This window comes from Schistocerca nitens, chromosome 10, assembly GCF_023898315.1.
Source record: "Schistocerca nitens isolate TAMUIC-IGC-003100 chromosome 10, iqSchNite1.1, whole genome shotgun sequence".
In the NCBI taxonomy this organism is placed as follows: Eukaryota; Metazoa; Arthropoda; class Insecta; order Orthoptera; family Acrididae; genus Schistocerca; species Schistocerca nitens.
In genome coordinates this window covers 5,174,490-5,193,892 of record NC_064623.1, presented here as the reverse complement: position 1 = coordinate 5,193,892, position 19,403 = coordinate 5,174,490, and the positions used below count along the sequence as shown (strand labels likewise).

The following is a 19,403-nucleotide window of genomic DNA, read 5'->3' as shown; positions in this document are numbered from 1 at the left end:
AGTACAACGCTTCCACAAATTACTGCAGATTTCAGTGCTGGGCCATCAGCAAGTGTCAGCGTGCGAACCATTCAACGAAACACCATCGATACGGGCTTTCGGAGCGGAAGGCCCACTCGAGTACCCTTCATGACTACACGACACAAAGCCTTACGCCTTGCCTGGGCCCGACATTGGACTGTTGATGCCTGGAAACATGTTGGGTGGTCGGACGAGTCTCGTTTCAGTTTGCATCGGACGGATGGACGTGTACGGGTATGGTGACAACTTTATGAATCTATGGACCCTGCATGTCGGGAGAGGACTGTTCAAGCTGGTGAAAGGCCTGTAATTGTGTTGAGCGTATACAGTTGGAGTGATATGGGACCCCTGATACGTCTAGACTCTGACAGGTGACACGTACGTAAGCATACTGTCTGATCACCTCCATCCATTCGTGTCCATTGTGCATTCCGACGGGCAGGACACCCCACACGTACAGAATTGCTACACAGTGGCTCGAGGAACACTCTTCTGAGTTTAAACACTTCCACTGGCCACCAAATTTCCCAGACGTGAATATTATTGAGCATATTTAGGATGCCTTGCAAAAGGAGATCTGCACCTCCTCGTATTCTTACGGATTTATGGGCAGGCCTGCAGGATTCATGGTGTCACTCCCCTCCAGAACTACTTGGGACATTAGTCGAGTGCGCGCCACGTCGTGTTGCGGCACTTCTGCCTGTATGCCCTACACGATATTAGGCCACAGTTGTCCCATGCTGCATTTATCCTACAAACTTTTCAGCTACTGACATACTTTCGGAGTTATTCTAGGTGGCAATAGTTAGTGAGTCACCCTGTATATCGTTTCTTGTTAACAGTATCAACTTATTCCCAAGAATTAGGAGCTTTCACTCAGTTAATATTAAGCAGAAATCCAATGTGCATTTTTACCGCACGTCTTTCACTCTTCTGCGCAAGGCGCTCAGTTTTAAGCTGCATCCATTTTCAATGAGCTGTCACAAGAATTCAAACCGCAATCTAGAGTTCGCCTTACCCGTTGCTTGTGTAATCTGATCATTCCGTTTGAGATCATTTCGAATAGTCACACACAGATACTTTACTGATGTTACCGCTTCCAAAGACTGATCATTTATTTTATACTCATACATTAACGGGGATTTTCGCCTTGTTATACGCAGTAGGTTGCACTTACTAATATTGAGAGATAACTGCCGGTCATTACACGACGCATTTATTTTCTGCCAAACCTGATTGATTTGTTCACAACTTTCGTGTGATACTACTTCCCTGTAGACTACAGCATCATCGGCAAACAGTCTAAGGCCGCTGTCAATACCATCAACCAGATCGTTTATGTAAATCGTAAAAAGTAGCGGACCTATTACACTGCCCTGGGGCACACCTGAAGTTACTCTTGTTTCTGTTGAAGTTACCCCGTTCAGGACGACATACTGCTCCCTGTCTGTTGGAAAACTTTCTATCCAACCGCATATGTCATCGGATAGACCGTAAGCGCGCACTTTTTGTAGTAAGCGACAGTGCGGCACTGAGTCGAACGCCTTTCGAAAGTCGAGAAATATGGAATCAACCTTGGAGCCGGTATCTAGAGCCTGTTGTAACCCATGCACAGAAAGGGCCAGCTGTGTCTCGCATGATCGCTGTTTCCTAAAACCGTGCTGGTTTCTGGATATGAGCTTCTCAGGGTCTGGAAAGGTTATTATGTCGAACACAAAATATGTTCCATGATTCTACAACAAATCGATGTCAGTGAAATTGGCCGACAGAGGAACACTGTTTACGATGAATACAGCTACAAAGGTGACAATACCATGTTAGGTACTGTTCACTCTGAGCGGAATATCGCATCTAACAGCTAACACTTGGTTCAAGACTCATGAAAGAAGGCTGTATACATGGAAGAACCCTGGAGATACTAGAAGGTTTGAGATAGATTATATAATGGTAAGACAGAGATTTAGGAACCAGGTTTTAAATTGTAATACATTTCCAGGGGCAGATGTGGACTCTGACCACAATCTATTGGTTATGACCTGTATATTAAAACTGAAGAAACTGCAAAAAGGTGGGAGTTTAAGGAGATGGGACCTGGATAAACTGAAAGAACCAGAGGTTGTACAGAGTTAGTTTCAGGGAGAGTGTAAGGGAACAATTGACAACAGTGGGGGAAAGAAATACAGTAGAAGAAGAATGGGTAGCTTTGAGGGATGCAATAGTAGAGGCAGCAGAGGATCAAGTAGGTAAAAAGACGAGCGCTAGTAGAAATCCTTGGGTAACAGAAGAAATATTGAATTTAATTGACGAAAGGAGAAAATACAAAAATGCAGTAAATGAAGCAGGCAAAAATCAATACAAACGTCTCAAAAATGAGATCGACAGGAAGTGCAAAATCGCTAGGCAGGGATGGCTAGAGGACAAATGTAAGGATGTAGAGGCTTATCTCACTAAGGGTAAGATAGATACTGCATACAGGGAAATTAAAGAGACCTTTGGAGACAGGGGAACCACTTGCATGAATATCAATAGCTTTGATGGAAACCCAGTTCTAAGCAAAGAAGGGAAAGCAGAAAGGTGGAAGAAGTATATAGAGGATCTATACAGGGGCGATGTTCTTGAGGACAGTATTATGGAAATGGAAGAGGAGGCAGTTGAAGATGAAATGGGAGATATGATACTGCATGAAGAGTTTGACAGAGCACTGAAAGACTTAAGTCGAAACAAGGCTCCGGGAGTAGACAACATTCCATTAGAACTACTGACATCCTTGGGAGAGCCAGTCCTGACAAAACTCTACCATTTGGTGAGCAAGATGTATGAGACAGCCGAAATTCCCTCAGACTTCAAGAAGAATATAATAATTCCAATCCCAAACAAAGCAGGTGTTGATAGATGTGAAAATTACCGAACTATCAGTTTAATAAGTCGTAGCTGCAAAATACTAACGCGAATTCTTTACAGATGAATGGAAAAGCTGATAGAAGCCGACCTCGGGGAAGATCAGTTTGGATTCAGCAGAAATGTTGGAACACGTGAGGCAATACTGACCCTACCACTTATCTTAGAAGAAAGATTAAGGAAAGGCAAACCTACGTTTCTAGCATTTGTGACTTAGAGAAAGCTTTTGACAGTGTTGACTGGAGTACTCTCTTTCAAATTCTAATGGTGGCAGGGGTAAAATACAGGGAACGAAAGGCTATTTACAATTTGTGCAGAAACCAGATGGCAGTTACAAGAGTCGAGGGACATGAAACGGAAGCAGCGGTTGGGAAGGGAGTGAGACAAGGTTGTAGCATCTCCCCGATGTTATTCAATCTGTATACTGAGCAAGCAGTAACGGAAACAAAAGAAAAGTTCGGAGTAGGTACTAAAATCCATGGAGAAGAAATAAAAACTTTGAGGTTCGCCGATGAATTTGTAATTATGTCAGAGACAGCAAAGGACTTCGAAGAGCAATTGAACGGAATGGACAGTGTCTTGAAAGGAGGATATAAGATGAACAACAACAAAAGAAAAACTAGGACAATGGAATGTAGTCGAATTAAGTCGGGTGATGCTGAGGGTATTAGATTAGGAAATGAGACACTTAAAGTAGTAAAGGAGTTTTGCTATTTTGGAAGCAAAATAACTGATGATGGTCGAAGTAAGGATACAAAATGTAGACTGGCAATGGCAAGGAAAGCGTTTCTGAAGAAGAGAAATTTGTTAACATCGAGTATTGATTTAAGTGTCAGGAAGTCGTTTCTGAAAGTACTTGTATGGAGTGTAGCCATGTATGGAAGTGAAACATGGACGATAAATAGTTTGGACAAGAAGAGAATAGAAGCTTTCGAAATGTGGTGCTACAGAAGAATGCTGAAGATTAGATGGGTAGATCACATTACTAAAGATTAAGTATTGAATAGAATTGGGGAGAAGAGGAGTTTGTGGCACAACTTGACAAAAAGAAGGGACCGGTTAGTAGGACATGTTCTGAGGCATCAAGGGGTCACAAATTTAGCATTGGAGGGCAGCTTGGAGGGTAAAAGTTTTAGAGGGAGACCAAGAGATGAATACACTAAGCATATTTAGAAGGATGTAGGCTCCAGTAGGTACTGGGAGATGAAGAAGGTTGCACAGGATAGAGTAGCATGGAGAGCTGCATCAAACCAGTCTGAGGACTGAAGACCACAATAACAACTACAGTGTAATTGGCGGTGGGACTTGGTTTATACATTTTTGTACTCGGCACCTGAAACATGCTGATGGAAACCACGACTCTACTGCAGCAGAGCCTCCTTTACCTTGGGTTTGACGGTCCATAGCTGCCTGGGGAGGAGCGCCGGCGGCAGGTGGCTCTTGATGAGTCTGGGCGGCGGCTGGTCTGCTGCCCGCCTGATGGTGTCCGGCGCCCCCTGCCTGGCCGCCGCGGGCACCAGGCTCACGTGTCTGCCGGCAACAGTAAACACGGGGCCTGCGGACAGCAGTCTTACAAAGGAGCCGCCGTTCCGACACTTCATTCTCCGGGTACTCACTCGAGGTACGGGAACCGTTTGGTGATGCACATCTCCTTAGCGGTCTCGAAGTCCAGGTCGTTCATCAGAAGCCACACCAGCTCCTGCGTCCAGGTCGTACCTGCCGAATGAACGTGCTCAAATAGTAACCATTTGCCACATCGGTGAGGAAACGGTGAGGTTTAAGATTCCTCACGTGCCAAGTTTTCACGGAAATTTTATTATTATTTACGTATCTAGAGAGTGGTGTAATCGATGCAATCATACAATGAAGGCTTTCACGACCGGATGGTACTTTTGTTGATAATTCTTCCGGGTATATGGCCGTGGTCCATGGAATTCTTCTATTCCTAACGTTTCGTCCAATACTACGTTGGACATCCTCAGAGGTATGGCTGGTCATGTTGAGTCCTGCCGACTGACGAGTCGGGCGTCGCAGAGCGGCCTAAATACCGAGGGAAGTGGGCGTGGTCTAGATTGCACATAGTAGCAGAGAGAAAACTAGTCAAGCATAAAATGTAACTATCGATAATAGTCCGTCGTAGATAAAAATCACTTATCGATTTTGTAACGCCACAATGTAACTATCGATAATAGTCCGTCATAGATAAAAATCACTTATCGATTTTGTAACGCCACTGTCCTTTTTTTTTTTTTTTTTTTTTTTTTTCATCAGTCTACTGACTGGTTTGATGCGGCTCTCCACGAATTCCTTTTCTGTGCTGACCTCTTCATCTCAGAGTAGCACTTGCAACCTACGTCCTCAATTATTTGCTTGACGTATTCCAATCTCTGTCTTCCTCTACAGTTTTTGCCCTCTACAGCTCCCTCTAGTACCATGGAAGTCATTCCCTCGTGTCTTAGCAGATGTCCTATCATCCTGTCCCTTCTCCTTATCAGTGTTTTCCACATGTTCCTTTCCTCTCCGATTCTGCGTAGAACCTCCTCATTCCTTACCTTATCAGTCCACCTAATTTTTAACATTCGTCTATAGCACCACATCTGAAATGCTTCGATTCTCTTCTGTTCCGGTTTTCCCACAGTCCATGTTTCACTACCATACAATGGTGAACTCCAGACGTACATCCTCAGAAATTCCTTCCTCAAATTAAGGCCGGTATTTGATATTAGTAGACTTCTCTTGGTCAGAAATGCCTTTCTTGCCATAGCGAGTCTGCTTTTGATGTCCTCCTTGCTCCGACCGTCATTGGTTATTTTACTGCCTAGGTAACAGAATTCCTTAACTTCATTGACTTCGTGACCATGAATCCTGATGTTATGTTTCTCGCTGTTCTCATTTCTACTACTTCTCATTACCTTCCTCTTTCTCCGATTTAGCCCGCATCTCGTGGTCGTGCGGTAGCGTTCTCGCTTCCCACGCCCGGGTTCCCGGGTTCGATTCCCGGCGTGGTCAGGGATTTTCTCTGCCTCGTGATGGCTGGGTGTTGTGTGCTGTCCTTAGGTTAGTTAGGTTTAAGTAGTTCTAAGTTCTAGGGGACTGATGACCATAGATGTTAAATCCCATAGTGCTCAGAGCCATTTGAACCATTTTTTTTTTCTCCGATTTACTCTCAAACCATACTGTGTACTCATTGGACTGTTCATTCCGTTCAGCAGATCATTTAATTCCTCTTCACTTTCACTCAGGATAGCAATGTCATCAGCGAATCGTATCATTGATATCCTTTCACCGTGTATTTTAATTCCACTCCTGAACCTTTCTTTTATTTCCATCATTGCTTCCTCGATGTACAGATTGAAGAGTAGGGGCGAAAGGCTACAGCCTTGTCTTACACCCTTCTTAATACGAGCACTTCGTTCTTGATCGTCCACTCTTATTATTCCCTCTTGGTTGTTGTACATATTGTATATGACCCGTCTCTCCCTATAACTTACCCCTACTTTTTCAGAATCTCGAACAGCTTGCACCATTTTATATTGTCGAATGCTTTTTCCAGGTCGACAAATCCTATGAAAGTGTCTTGATTTTTCTTTAGCCTTGCTTCCATTATTAGCCGTAACGTCAGAATTGCCTCTCTCACCCCTTTACTTTTCCTAAATCCAAACTGATCGTCACCTAGCGCATTCTCAATTTTCTTTTCCATTCTTCTGTATATTATTCTTGTAAGCAGCTTCGATGCATGAGCTGTTAAGCTGATTGTGCGATAATTTTCGCACTTGTCAGCTCTTGCCGTCTTCGGAATTATGTGGATGATGCTTTTCCGAAAGTCAGATGGTATATCGCCAGACTCATATATTCTACACACCAACGTGAATAGGCGTTTTGTTGCCACTTCCCCCAATGATTTTAGAAATTCTGATGGAATTTACTATCCCTTCTGCCTTATTTGACCGTAAGTCCTCCAAAGCTCTTTTAAATTCCGATTCTAATACTGGATCCCCTATCTCTTCTAAATCGACTCCTGTTTCTTCTTCTATCACATCAGACAAATCTTCACCCTCATAGAGGCTTTCAATGTATTCTTTCCACCTATCTGCTCTCTCCTCTGCATTTAACAGTGGAATTCCCGTTGCACTTTTAATGTTACCACCGTTGCTTTTAATGTCACCAAAGGTTGTTTTGACTCTCCTGTATGCTGAGTCTGTCCTTCCGACAATCATATCTTTTTCGATGTCTCCACATTTTTCCTGCAGCCATTTCGTCTTAGCTTCCCTGCACTTCCTATTTATTGCATTCCTCAGCGACTTGTATTTCTGTATTCCTGATTTTCCCGGAACATGTTTGTACTTCCTCCTTTCATCAGTCAACTGAAGGATTTCTTCTGTTACACATGGTTTCTTCGCAACTACCTTCTTTGTACCATTATTTTCCTCCCCAACTTCTGTGATGGCCCTTTTTAGAGATGTCCATTCCTCTTCAACTGTACTGCCTACTGCGCTATTCCTTATTGCTGTATCTATAGCGTTAGAGAACTTCAAGCGTATCTCGTCATTCCTTAGTACTTCCGTATCCCACTTCTTTGCGTATTGATTCTTCCTGACTAATGTCTTGAACTTCAGCCTACTCTTCATCACTACTATATTGTGATCTGAGTCTATATCTGCTCCTGGGTACGCCTTACAATCCAGTATCTGATTTCGGAATCTCTGTCTGACCATGATGTAATCGAATTGAAATCTTCCCGTATCTCCCGGCCTTTTCCAAGTATACCTCCTCCTCTTGTGATTCTTGAACAGGGTATTCGCTATTACTAGCTGAAACGTGTTACAGAACTCAATTAATCTTTCTCCTCTTTCATTCCTTGTCCCAAGCCCATATTCTCCTGTAACCTTTTCTTCTACTCCTTCCCCTACAACTGCATTCCAGTCGCCCATGACTATTAGATTTTCGTCCCCCTTTATATACTGCATTACCCTTTCAATATCCTCATACACTTTCTCTATGTGTTCATCTTCAGCTTGCGACGTCGGCATGTATACCTGAACTACCGTTGTCGGTGTTGGTCTGCTGTCGACTCTGATTAGAACAACCCGGTCACTGAACTGTTCACAGTAACACACCCTCTGCCCTACCTTCCTATTCATAACGAATCCTACACCTGTTATACCATTTTCTGCTGCTGTTGATATTACCCGATACTCATCTGACCAGAAATCCTTGTCTTCCTTCCACTTCACTTCACTGACCCCTACTATATCTAGATTGAGCCTTTGCATTTCCCTTATCAGATTTTCTTAGTTTCCCTACACGTTCAAGCTTCTGACATTCCACGCCCCGACTCGTAGAACGTTATCGTTTCGTTGATTATTCAATCTTTTTCTCATGGTAACCTCCCCTTGGCAGTCCCCTCCCGGAGATCCGAATGGGGGACTATTCCGGAATCTTTTGTCAATGGAGAGATCATCATGACACTTCTGCAATTACAGGCCACATGTCCTGTGGATACACGTTACGTGTCTTTAATGCAGTGGTTTCCATTGCCTTTTGCATCCTCATGTCGTTGATCATTGCTGATTCTTCCGCCTTTAGGGGCAATTTCCCACCCCTAGGACAAGAGAGTTCCCTGAACCTCTATCCGCTCCTCCGCCCTCTTTGACAAGGCCGTTGGCAGAATGAGGCAGACTTCTTCTGCCGGAAGTCTTCGGCCGCCAATGCTGATTATTTATCAAAATTTAGGCAGTGGCGGGGATCGAACCCGGGACCGAAAACGTTTTGATTATGAATCAAAGACGCTACCCCTAGACCACGGTCCACTGTCCATATCTCGCTTAATTTCAAGGCCTGTTCTTTTCTATTGAAATTATCTTCATGTTTATAAATTCCAATAGCCTCCCTATACAGTCGTGGATAATAGTTCGTGGTAGCACTTAAAACTGTAGGTTCAGAAAACTTACATGGTCACCTGACTGAAGTGCATGTTCCGCAACGGCCAATTATCTATTTTTCCCAGTTGGCAAAGACTTTTATGCTCCTTTACCCTCGTATTCACACTTCTTTTCGTAGTACCAACATAAACCCTGCCACAAGTACACGGAATTTTATACACACCGCTAGATGATAATGGTGGTCTTCTATCTTTAACAGAACGAAGTACTTGTCCTATTTTTCTGGTAAGTTTGATTACCGGTTTCACTCTAAGTTTCAACAAAATTTTGCCGATTCGATCTGTAACCTTACTAATGAAAGGTAAAGACACCGTGTTCTTCCATTGCTGTGTACCATCCTTTTCCTTTAGCCTGCAGTAATTAGGTCTTAAAACTCTATTAATTTCTTTGTTTGAGTAACCATTCTTTTCGAAGGCCTGTTTCAGATGATTCAGTTCCGTATCCAGATCTTCCGGGGTACAAATCCGTTTTGCCCTGTCCACTATTGATTACACCTCTTTTTTGTTGTGGGTGATGATTGGAGTTCTTATGTAAGTATCAGTATGTGTGCTCTTCCGAAACACTTTATGTTTTAGACTGCCATAGGTAGGCAGGACTCAGCAGGACCAGCCATACCTCTGAAGATGTCCGACGTAGTATTGGACGAAACGTTAGGAATAGAATAATTCCGTGGACCGCGGCCATATAACCCGGAAGAATTATCAACAACAATCGATGCAATCGTTTCTGAGCCTACGGCACATCTGCTGGCTGAAGCTAAGAGTAAAAGTAATCTTCGAATGACGTAGCTGAATTGTGCGTCGGCAGTGTTAGGTACTCTGAGCCCTTGTGAGGCAAACTGAGGATCTACTTGATTCAGAAGTAGCGGCTCCGGTCTCGTAAGCTGACAAAAGGGCGGGAGAGCGGTGTGCTGACCGCGCGCTCCTCCGTATCTGCCTGTGGGCGGAGGATGACACGGCGGCCGGTCGGTACCGTTGTGGCTTCTGGTGGTGTTTAGATTAGTGTTACGCACTGTCTGCGCGGGGCTGGTAGGTCGGGTCGAGTCGAATCAGTACGGTGGTGTCCAGTCAGCTGAAGTCGTGTTGTGCAGTCAACTTCCGTACCAGTATGGAATGGAGTAATGGCGTCAGTGTGGACTGGAGCAACGGTGGTTAGTGACGTAGTGGACGAGTGTTACTAGAAAGTAACTTTGGCCCACGACTTCGTCCGTGTGGATCTCGAGTCCAAAACGGTGAAGAATTGCTGTGTTTGTAAGCAAAGATACCGATATATGAAGTATGAAATTCCAGTAGACCTCGACAGCAGAACAGCCTAGTGTTGTACTTAAAGAAATTACGAAAATTATAGGATCCGTGCTTACACACACTGCAATTCTTTACCATTGGCCATTTCGACAGTTTAACCTTAGTTTTTTTATATCTGTTTTTCTCACCGATAATAAGCTCCAAGGTTTTTCAAAATTCATGCGGGGTCGAGATCCACATGGACGAAATCTCTGGCAAGGCATTATTACTACTCGACAATCTTATCAACGATAATTGTTACACCAGTTGATGAAAGAGTTGACGAATGAAAGAAGTTAAACGAACGAAGACACTAATACGAAATCACAAAAAGTGTATTACTCACTTATATCGATAAGACACGATGGAAACCTCTGAAGAAACGTATTAAATTGATTTTTAGTGTTAAATCGACAAACTTAAGACCGATAATAGATTTTTAGTGTCAACTCGACAAACTTGTCAATGATAATAGTAGTGCCAACTCGATGAAACTTATCAACGATAATATATACACCGATTCAAGAATGAATTACAGAATGTCTATGCATATAGGGATTAAACTGCTAACATCATTATTTTGATGATAAAACGTTCCAAAATATTACTTTTTACGGATTCTATCATTTTTGTCCTGGTTTATTTAGTTTAGTGTTACAAAACTTCTGCTACCCCAATTTTATTCCAATATAATGAAAAGGTCCTTACACAAAACTGAGTCGATCCACATTAAAAAATATTGTGAATTACTCGTTTTCATATATAACTCAAGAGTGACCAAAAATTTTACTATGTAAAAACTGTTTTCACAAAAAAGCACCTAATGGTTCCTAAGACAGTTTCACTGTATCTCCTATGGATCCGATTTCCCCCCACAGACCCAGTTAACAAAAAGAACTCCGTATGTATAGACGACTCGGCTTCTTGGCAATATATCAAGATGAAACATGCACCAAATTTTAAGTTACACCTCCAACAATACGACTGTGAAAATCGCATCTAGTTTCGTGTAGTAGTTTCTGCGTGATGCTCCTACAAACTAACGGTCAAACAGACAAACAGACAAATAAACAAAAATTTTAAAACTAGTTCTTTAGGCTTGTATTGCAGTTATAAGCTAAATGTCTCCTATGTAGAAACGTTGGCCAGTTACAGTTTTATTATATGTATAGATGTGTAAATATGTTGTGCTGTGTTTTGCTGCTAACCCAAGTATTCATAAATGCTAGGGTTCGTTAATACTGTGAGTAATTTTTAATTAGAACCGTCGTTCACGTCCGTTCATAATAACCACAACAAATTAATTGGAAGCTGGACCGCATTTTCAGTAGCTTGTACCATGAGACCAAGATGAAAGCAGACAGGTGGCGTCTTAAGGTGTAAAGAAGGCAGGGTTGCCAACCGTCCCATATAGTAAGGGATTTCTCGTACTTGGAGGTTACAATAGTTATCCCTTATGGGCCTCCTACACGATGCTGAAATCTCATATTTATCTAATACGTGTAACTCATTTGTCGAAGATACATTACTGTACGTCGCTAATCAACACACAAAAGTGTGAATTTGTCTTTTGACACGTCTATTGGAATCACAATACTTTTCTGTGACTAGACAATGCATTTAAGTTAGAGTTTGCATAATTTAATCTGTCTGTTGCTAATACTTTGAAGTCTGAAAAGTTATAACAACAAATGAACGATGCTGTAATTAATACAGCCAATACTAGATGCAGCTCCGGCCCAACGGTAATTAGCGGGTACACATTAGACGCCAATTGTCAATGGTCAAAACTCGACATTAGTTGTTTGTTGTAGGAATACGATTAACATCGAAGTAATAATGTCTAATTCACTTCTTAAGCGAGTTAAACGGCTATGTGTTTATATAGTGTAGAAAGACGAGAAAAGAAATCTATCTCTAGCTGGCACCTGTCATAACAATTCGTTCAAAGAGGAATGCGCAAGTTTAAACTTATAGTTACAGTTGTAATGATTTTTTTAATTTGTTGAGAATGACAATAAACTGTTCACTAAAGGAAAAAAAAAAACAATCCCATTTTGTCCCCTCAGGAAAATAGCGGGTAGGTCGGGGAAGAATGTCAGTGTGCACTCGGTGTGCTTGCCGGGGGGTCTCGTCCGTAATGTGGAGGAGGCCCTTCCGGCAGCTATTGAACGCACTGGGTGTGACCGGCTGCAGATAGTAGCACATGTCGGAACGAATGACGCCTGCCGCTTGGGTTCTGAGGCCATCCTTGGTTCCTTCCGGCGGCTGGCTGATTTGGTGAAGACAACCAGCATCGCACGCGGAGTGCAAGCTGAGCTTAATATCTGCAGCATAGTGCCCAGAGTCGATCGCGGTCCTCTGGTTTGGAGCCGTGTGGAGGGTCTAAACCAGAGGCTCAGACGACTCTGCGACTATAATGGTTGCAAATTCATCGACCTCCGTTATTGGGTGGAGAACTGTAGGGCCCCCCTAGACAGGTCAGGCGTGCACTACACACCGGAAGCAGCTACTAGGGTAGCAGAGTACGTGTGGCGTGCACACGGGGTTTTTTTTAGGTTAGAGGGACCCCCCCTTGGGCGAAACGATAAAATACCTGACGGCTTACCAGAGAGAACATTATCATCGTTGATAAAGAACGTCCGTCCTCAGAGACCAAAAACAGGAAAAGTTAACGTAAATTGGTAAACTGCAGGAGTATCCAGGGCAAGGTTCCTGAATTAGTATCTCTTATTGAAGGAAATAGTGCGCATATAGTATTAGGAACGGAAAGTTGGTTAAAACCGGAAGTGAACAGTAACGAAATCCTAGACACAGAATGGAATATATACCGCAAGGATAGGATAAACGCCAATGGTGGAGGAGTATTTATAGCAGTAAAGAATTCAATAATATCCAGTGAAGTTATTAGCGAATGCGAATGTGAAATAATCTGGGTTAAGTTAAGTATCAAAGGTGGGTCAGATATGATAGTCGGATGCTTCTATAGACCACCTGCATCAGCAACCGTAGTAGTTGAGCGCCTCAGAGAGAACCTGCAGAATGTCGTGAAGAAGTTTCGTGATCATACTATTGTAATAGGGGGAGACTTCAATCTACCAGGTATAGAATGGGATAGTCACACAATCAGAACTGGAGCCAGGGACAGAGACTCTTGTGACATTATCCTGACTGCCTTGTCCGAGAATTACTTCGAGCAGATAGTTAGAGAACCAACTCGTGAAGCTAACGTTTTAGACCTCATAGCAACAAATAGACCGGAACTTTTCGACTCCGTGAATGTAGAAGAGGGTATCAGTGATCATAAGTCAGTGGTTGCATCAATGACTACAAGTGTAATAAGAAATGCCAAGAAAGGAAGGAAAATATATTTGCTTAACAAGAGTGATAGGGCACAAATCGCAGAATATCTGAGTGACCACCATCAAACGTTCATTTCTGAGGAAGAGGATGTGGAACAAAAATGGAAAAAATTCAGAAACATCGTCCAGTACGCCTTAGATAAGTTCGTACAGACTAAGGTCCAAAGCGAGGGGAAAGATCCACCGTGGTATAACAATCATGTACGAAAGGTACTACGGAAACAAAGAAAGCTTCATCATAGGTTTAAGAGTAGTCGAATCATAGCTGATAAGGAAAAGCTGAACGAAGCGAAAAAGAGCGTAAAGAGAGCAATGAGAGAAGCATTCAACGAATTCGAACATAAAAACACTGGCAAACAATCTAAACAAGAACCCTAAAAAGTTTTGGTCATATGTAAAATCGGTAAGCGGATCTAAATCCCCTATTCAGTCACTCGTTGACCACGATGGCACCGAAACAGAGGACGACCCAAGAAAGGCAGAAATACTGAATTCAGTGTTCCGAAACTGTTTCACTGCGGAAAATCGTAACACGGTCCCTGACTTCAGCCGTCGCACGGACGCCAAAATGGAAAATATTGAAATAAACGATATCGGAATTGAAAAACAACTGCTATCACTTAGTAGCGGAAAAGCATCCGGACCAGACGAGATACCCTTAAGATTCTACAGTGATTATGCTAAAGAACTTGCCCCCTTTCTATCAGCAATTTATCGTAGATCTCTGGAAGAACGTAAAGTACCTAGCGACTGGAAGAAAGCGCAGGTCGTTCCCATTTTCAAGAAGGGTCATAAATCAGATGCGAATAATTATAGGCCTATTTCGCTTACGTCAATCTGTTGTAGAATAATGGAACATGTTTTGTGTTCTCGTATTATGACGTTCTTAGATAATGCAAATCTCCTTCATCATAACCAACATGGATTCCGCAAACAGAGATCATGTGAAACTCAGCTCGCCCTATTTGCCCAAGAAATTCACAGTGCCGTAGACACTGGCGAGCAGATTGATGCCGTATTCCTGGACTTCAGGAAGGCATTTGATACGGTTCCGCACTTACGTTTAGTGAAAAAAATACGAGCTTACGGAATATCGGACCAGGTTTGTGATTGGATTCAGGATTTCCTAGAAGAAAGAACACAACATGTCATTCTTACCGGTTCAAAACCTGCAGATGTAGAGGTAATTTCGGGAGTACCGCAAGGAAGCGTGATAGGACCTTTATTGTTTACAATATACATAAATGACTTAGTTGACAACATCGGTAGCTCCGTGAGGCTATTTGCAGATGACACGGTTGTCTACAAGAAAGTAGCAACATCAGAAGACTCGTACGTACTCCAGGAAGACCTGCAGAGGATTAATGAATGGTGCGACAGCTGGCAGCTTTCCCTAAACGTAGATAAATGTAATATAATGCGCATACATAGGGGCAGAAATCCATTCCAGTACGATTATGCCATAGGTGGTAAATCATTGGAAGCGGTAACGACCGTAAAATACTTAGGAGTTACTATCCGGAGCGATCTGAAGTGGAATGATCACATAAAACAAATAGTGGGAAAAGCGGGCGCCAGGTTGAGATTCATAGGAAGAATTCTAAGAAAATGTGACTCATCGACGAAAGAAGTAGCTTACAAAACGCTTGTTCGTCCGATTCTTGAGTATTGCTCATCAGTATGGGACCCTTACCAGGTTGGATTAATAGAAGAGATAGACATGATCCAGCGAAAAGCAGCGCGATTCGTCATGGGGACATTTAGTCAGCGCGAGAGCGTTACGGAGATGCTGAACAAGCTCCAGTGGCGGACACTTCAAGAAAGGCGTTACGCAATACGGAGAGGTTTATTATCGAAATTACGAGAGAGCACATTCCGGGAAGAGATGGGCAACATATTACTACCGCCCACATATATCTCGCGTAATGATCACAACGAAAAGATCCGAGAAATTAGAGCAAATACGGAGACTTACAAGCAGTCGTTCTTCCCACGCACAATTCGTGAATGGAACAGGGAAGGGGGGATCAGATAGTGGTACAATAAGTACCCTCCGCCACACACCGTAAGGTGGCTCGCGGAGTATAGATGTAGATGTAGATGTAGATGAGTTTAGCCTCATGATGGGACGATATATGTTAACGTTCAAAGTTTAACATTTTGAATCTTAATCAGTAAAACGGAGTCGTTTCTCATTCGGATTTTCACCACCTCATTTTCAACTTATGAATAGATAAGACAACAGACGTTTTGAGTTAGATGTGGCGTACCGAAGCGAACTTACACATGCTGCATTGGACAAAACATACAATAAACTAAAAATTCCGATTCCAAGAACATCTCGACTCTTTCAGAGCAGGTGAGACTTATAAATCTCCTCTAGTTGCCCGTGTCCCAGAAAGAGGGCGCAGATTCAAAAATAATTTGCTTCACACATTACCCAAAACTTCGCCCATGCCCAGCATACAGGAGCTAGAAGTAGCCGCTAATAACATCAATAACGAAAGAGAGTTGCTCAATGAAACGACTGAATTAAAAACTAAAACTTTTTCCAGCAACTGTTTCGAGGTGATCACATAATAAGTGCGTAGCAGTAACACACTCTTAGAATAAAAAACTACAAAAATATGGAAACACGAAAAACGTATTACCATTCCTAATTCCGCTTAGGAAACCCGTTGGTATTCAAACAAACTTCGAGTGCTGTCGGAAATAATAAATACAGGTTGTGCTGTGTCAGAAGCACGAATTCTGCCAGGCACTTTATTGTGAATTGCAGAGTAATCACGTAGATGTAGAGTCCGTTCGCCATTGCAGTTGCTGACCATCCGATCCGGTAAACGGCCAATAACACCAGGTGAACACAATAATCATACTTGTATTAAAAGGCGATAAAACATGTTCTAGATGACCGCAGCGCGCCGCAGAGAAAACAGCAAACACTTTGGCTACCTCGGTTACGAAAGCATCCAGCATACTAGCACCAACAATGTGGCCACGCTGGAATCTACTCTGCTCCGACATAAGACACTGAACAGTGTTTTCACCACGACTGACATCTGCAACGTGTTGAGGACCAAGGGGGACCGACCGACCACCGTGCCATCCTGTGACAACGCACTGTGGAGGGCCGTGTGGTCAGCACACCACTCCCTCGGCCGTTGTCGGCTTTCGTGACGTTAGACCCTCTGCTTCTCACTCAAGTAGTTTCCCCAGTTGACCTCACGAGACAGAGGCCACCCTGTTCCAGTCCTCCCGCCGAGGACAAAACCCGGCCAGTATCGGAAAACGAATCCGGGTCCTCCGCAAGGCAGCCAGACACTATGATCGCTGAGCTACACCTACGTGTACGTACATACTCAGCAAGCCATCACTAGCGATTTCCTTGCACGGTCCACTCACCAACAGAGCGAGGGAAAAACAACTGTACTTATGGCACCGTACGAGCCCCAATCTCTCTTATCTTAGGGTCAGTCCAGGATGAGACGTAGCAGTGGCGTAGTTCACAAATGCGCCGCTGGAGAGCAGCTCAAGCTACCTGCGAGGACCTCTTTCAAGAACAAACGTGGTGCAAAAGTGTTGCTGACATTTTCATCTTAGTTCTGGTGAGCCGAAAAGTTTTATCGTGTAGCCATGTAAGTATAGTATTAAGGCTTAGTTTGCGCAATATTGATGCAGTTTTTTTTTCCTACATGCGAGCTTTACAAATGCAATTAACACGATTCCGCTATCTGCAGGTATGAGTGAGGGTGGTTCGCCTCCCCCAGACAGTCGGGAGAGATGGACCAGTACTTGTTTGAGAGAGATGGACCACTTGCCTTAATGTGTGAGAGGTGGAATACAGCTACATTTAGCTACAAGGGATGTGGAACAACCCCACTGAAGAGGGCCGAAGTCCCGGACTACGCTTATTTGCCGCAAGATATGTCTGTGCCAACAAATGGAAGAACAGAATCTCACACACAGGCCAACGAACCACTTCAAAGGTCATCAAAAGACCTGCTGATTCAAAGCTCGTCAGAAGTGTTATCTATACAAGGCAATTTCTTTCACTTACACAACTGCGGACTCCACTCCTGCTAAACGTAAAACATCTAAGTTTACCGTCTCAAAACTGGCTACTCCTAAACCAACACAGAGAAAACTTTTGGAAGAAATATCATCTGTTCCATGCATTAATAAAACCATGAATTTTAAGAAGAAGGCAGTCACTGCATCCAAAGGGCTAAACTATGCTGAAAATATTGAAACGGTAAAGAAATAGGCGGATAACAGCAGAAAGGAAACATAAAAAAGGCACAAAAAGCTAACCAAGGAGAAATACTAGTGAAGAGAAAGACTGAAGAAGCTAAAACAGAAAAATAATGTAAATAGCTGATCGTATTCATCAGTTGTAGATATTGTAGGAGATTACGAAAATAACTTTGATGAATGGGGTGAAGATGAATCTGTTGTGTGTGGCGAAATCTATTACGAAACTAATAAAATTGACGATTGGATTAAGTGCATTTCCTGTTTACGGAGGCCACATGAATATTGTTCAACATTTGGTAGTCGGTGTAATTGCTGTGGTGAGAGAAAGACAGGCTAATGATTGGACAAAACCAACAGCTCATTAGGAAAACCAAAGTTTAGTCAAGATTTAAAATAAACTGATCAAATTGCTTTGGACTAAACTATTTAACAATATAATTCTGTATTCATTGCAACACATTCCAAGTAAAAATACTAAATTCTAGTTGACTCTTTTCTTCATATATAGCCTTTTCTTACGGTCCATCTCTCAGAGTACACTGGTCCATGTCACTGCTGCACCTATGGGTGAGATGGAGCTCTCACGTATGTTCTCCTTTTACCATACCTCTTGTATTCTAAGCGGCAGTGCCTCAATAAGGCGTTGTGCTTAAGTTTATATGACACTATATACGAACATGCTGTCTGAAGTCGAAAAGTTGAGAAACACACAAAGTTTATGCTGAAGAAGAAAAGTGGCCCGACTTTCCCAGACTTACCCTACCTTCGCGGTCCTTACGCGAAATGTACTTTGGTTGCAGTAGAGTCGTCCTGAAGGTAGCTTCAAATGCCGGTTCTCCAAATGTTCTCAGTAGTGTTCGCCTTCCCTCTTTCTGGATTCCCATCTGAGTTCCTGAAGCGTCTCCGTAACACTTGCTTGTTCATCGATCCTGCCGGTAACAGTTCAAGTAGGCCGCCTCTGAATTGCGTCGATGTCTGCCTTCAGTCCGACCGGAAGGGCATCCCAGACACTCGAGCAGCACTCAAAAGCGAATCGCAAACACACCATCCTAAAATTCTGCCAACAAAGCGAAGTCGGCCATCCACTTTTCCTACAACCATTCTTATGTGCTCGTTCCATTTCGTTTTGCAACGTTGTATCCAGATATTTAAACGACATGACTGTCTCAAGCAGGACACTAGTAATGCTGCATCCGGAAATTACGCGTTTGTTTCTCCTACTCATCCGCATTAACTTACGTTTTTCTACATTTAGAGACAGCTGTCATTCATGACAGCAGCCAGAAATTTCGCCCAACTCACCTTGTGTCGCTCTACAGTCACTCAACAACGATGACTTCCCGTACACCACGGCGTCATCAGCAAACAGCCGCAGATTCCTGCTCACGCTATCACATCATTTACGTATGCAGACCACAACACCGCTCCTGTCACACTTCCCCGCGGCACTCCCGACAATACCCTTGCCTCTGATGAACACTGGCTGTCGAGGACAATCTACCGGATTCTGTTACGTCAAAAGTCTTCGAGCCACTGGCATACCTGGGAACCTTTCCCATACGTACCGTTCGTACCTCCGTTAACAGTCTGCGGTGGAGCACGGTGTCAAACGCTTTCCGTAGATCTAGGCATATAGAATCTTC

General features: G+C 43.2%; 1 protein-coding gene across 1 annotated transcript in view; it reads right to left on the bottom strand.

Annotated features, from left to right (window-relative positions):
* The window catches only part of LOC126210281 (luciferin sulfotransferase-like), an 87,804-nt gene that overhangs the window by 53,825 nt on the left and 14,576 nt on the right, over positions 1 to 19,403 (bottom strand). The window contains exons 3-4 of the mRNA XM_049939478.1: positions 4,536 to 4,635; positions 4,305 to 4,449 (exon numbers count right to left, since the gene is read on the bottom strand). Coding sequence (XP_049795435.1) covers positions 4,305 to 4,449; positions 4,536 to 4,635 — 245 coding nt within the window. The remainder of the gene's footprint in view (positions 1 to 4,304; positions 4,450 to 4,535; positions 4,636 to 19,403) is intronic.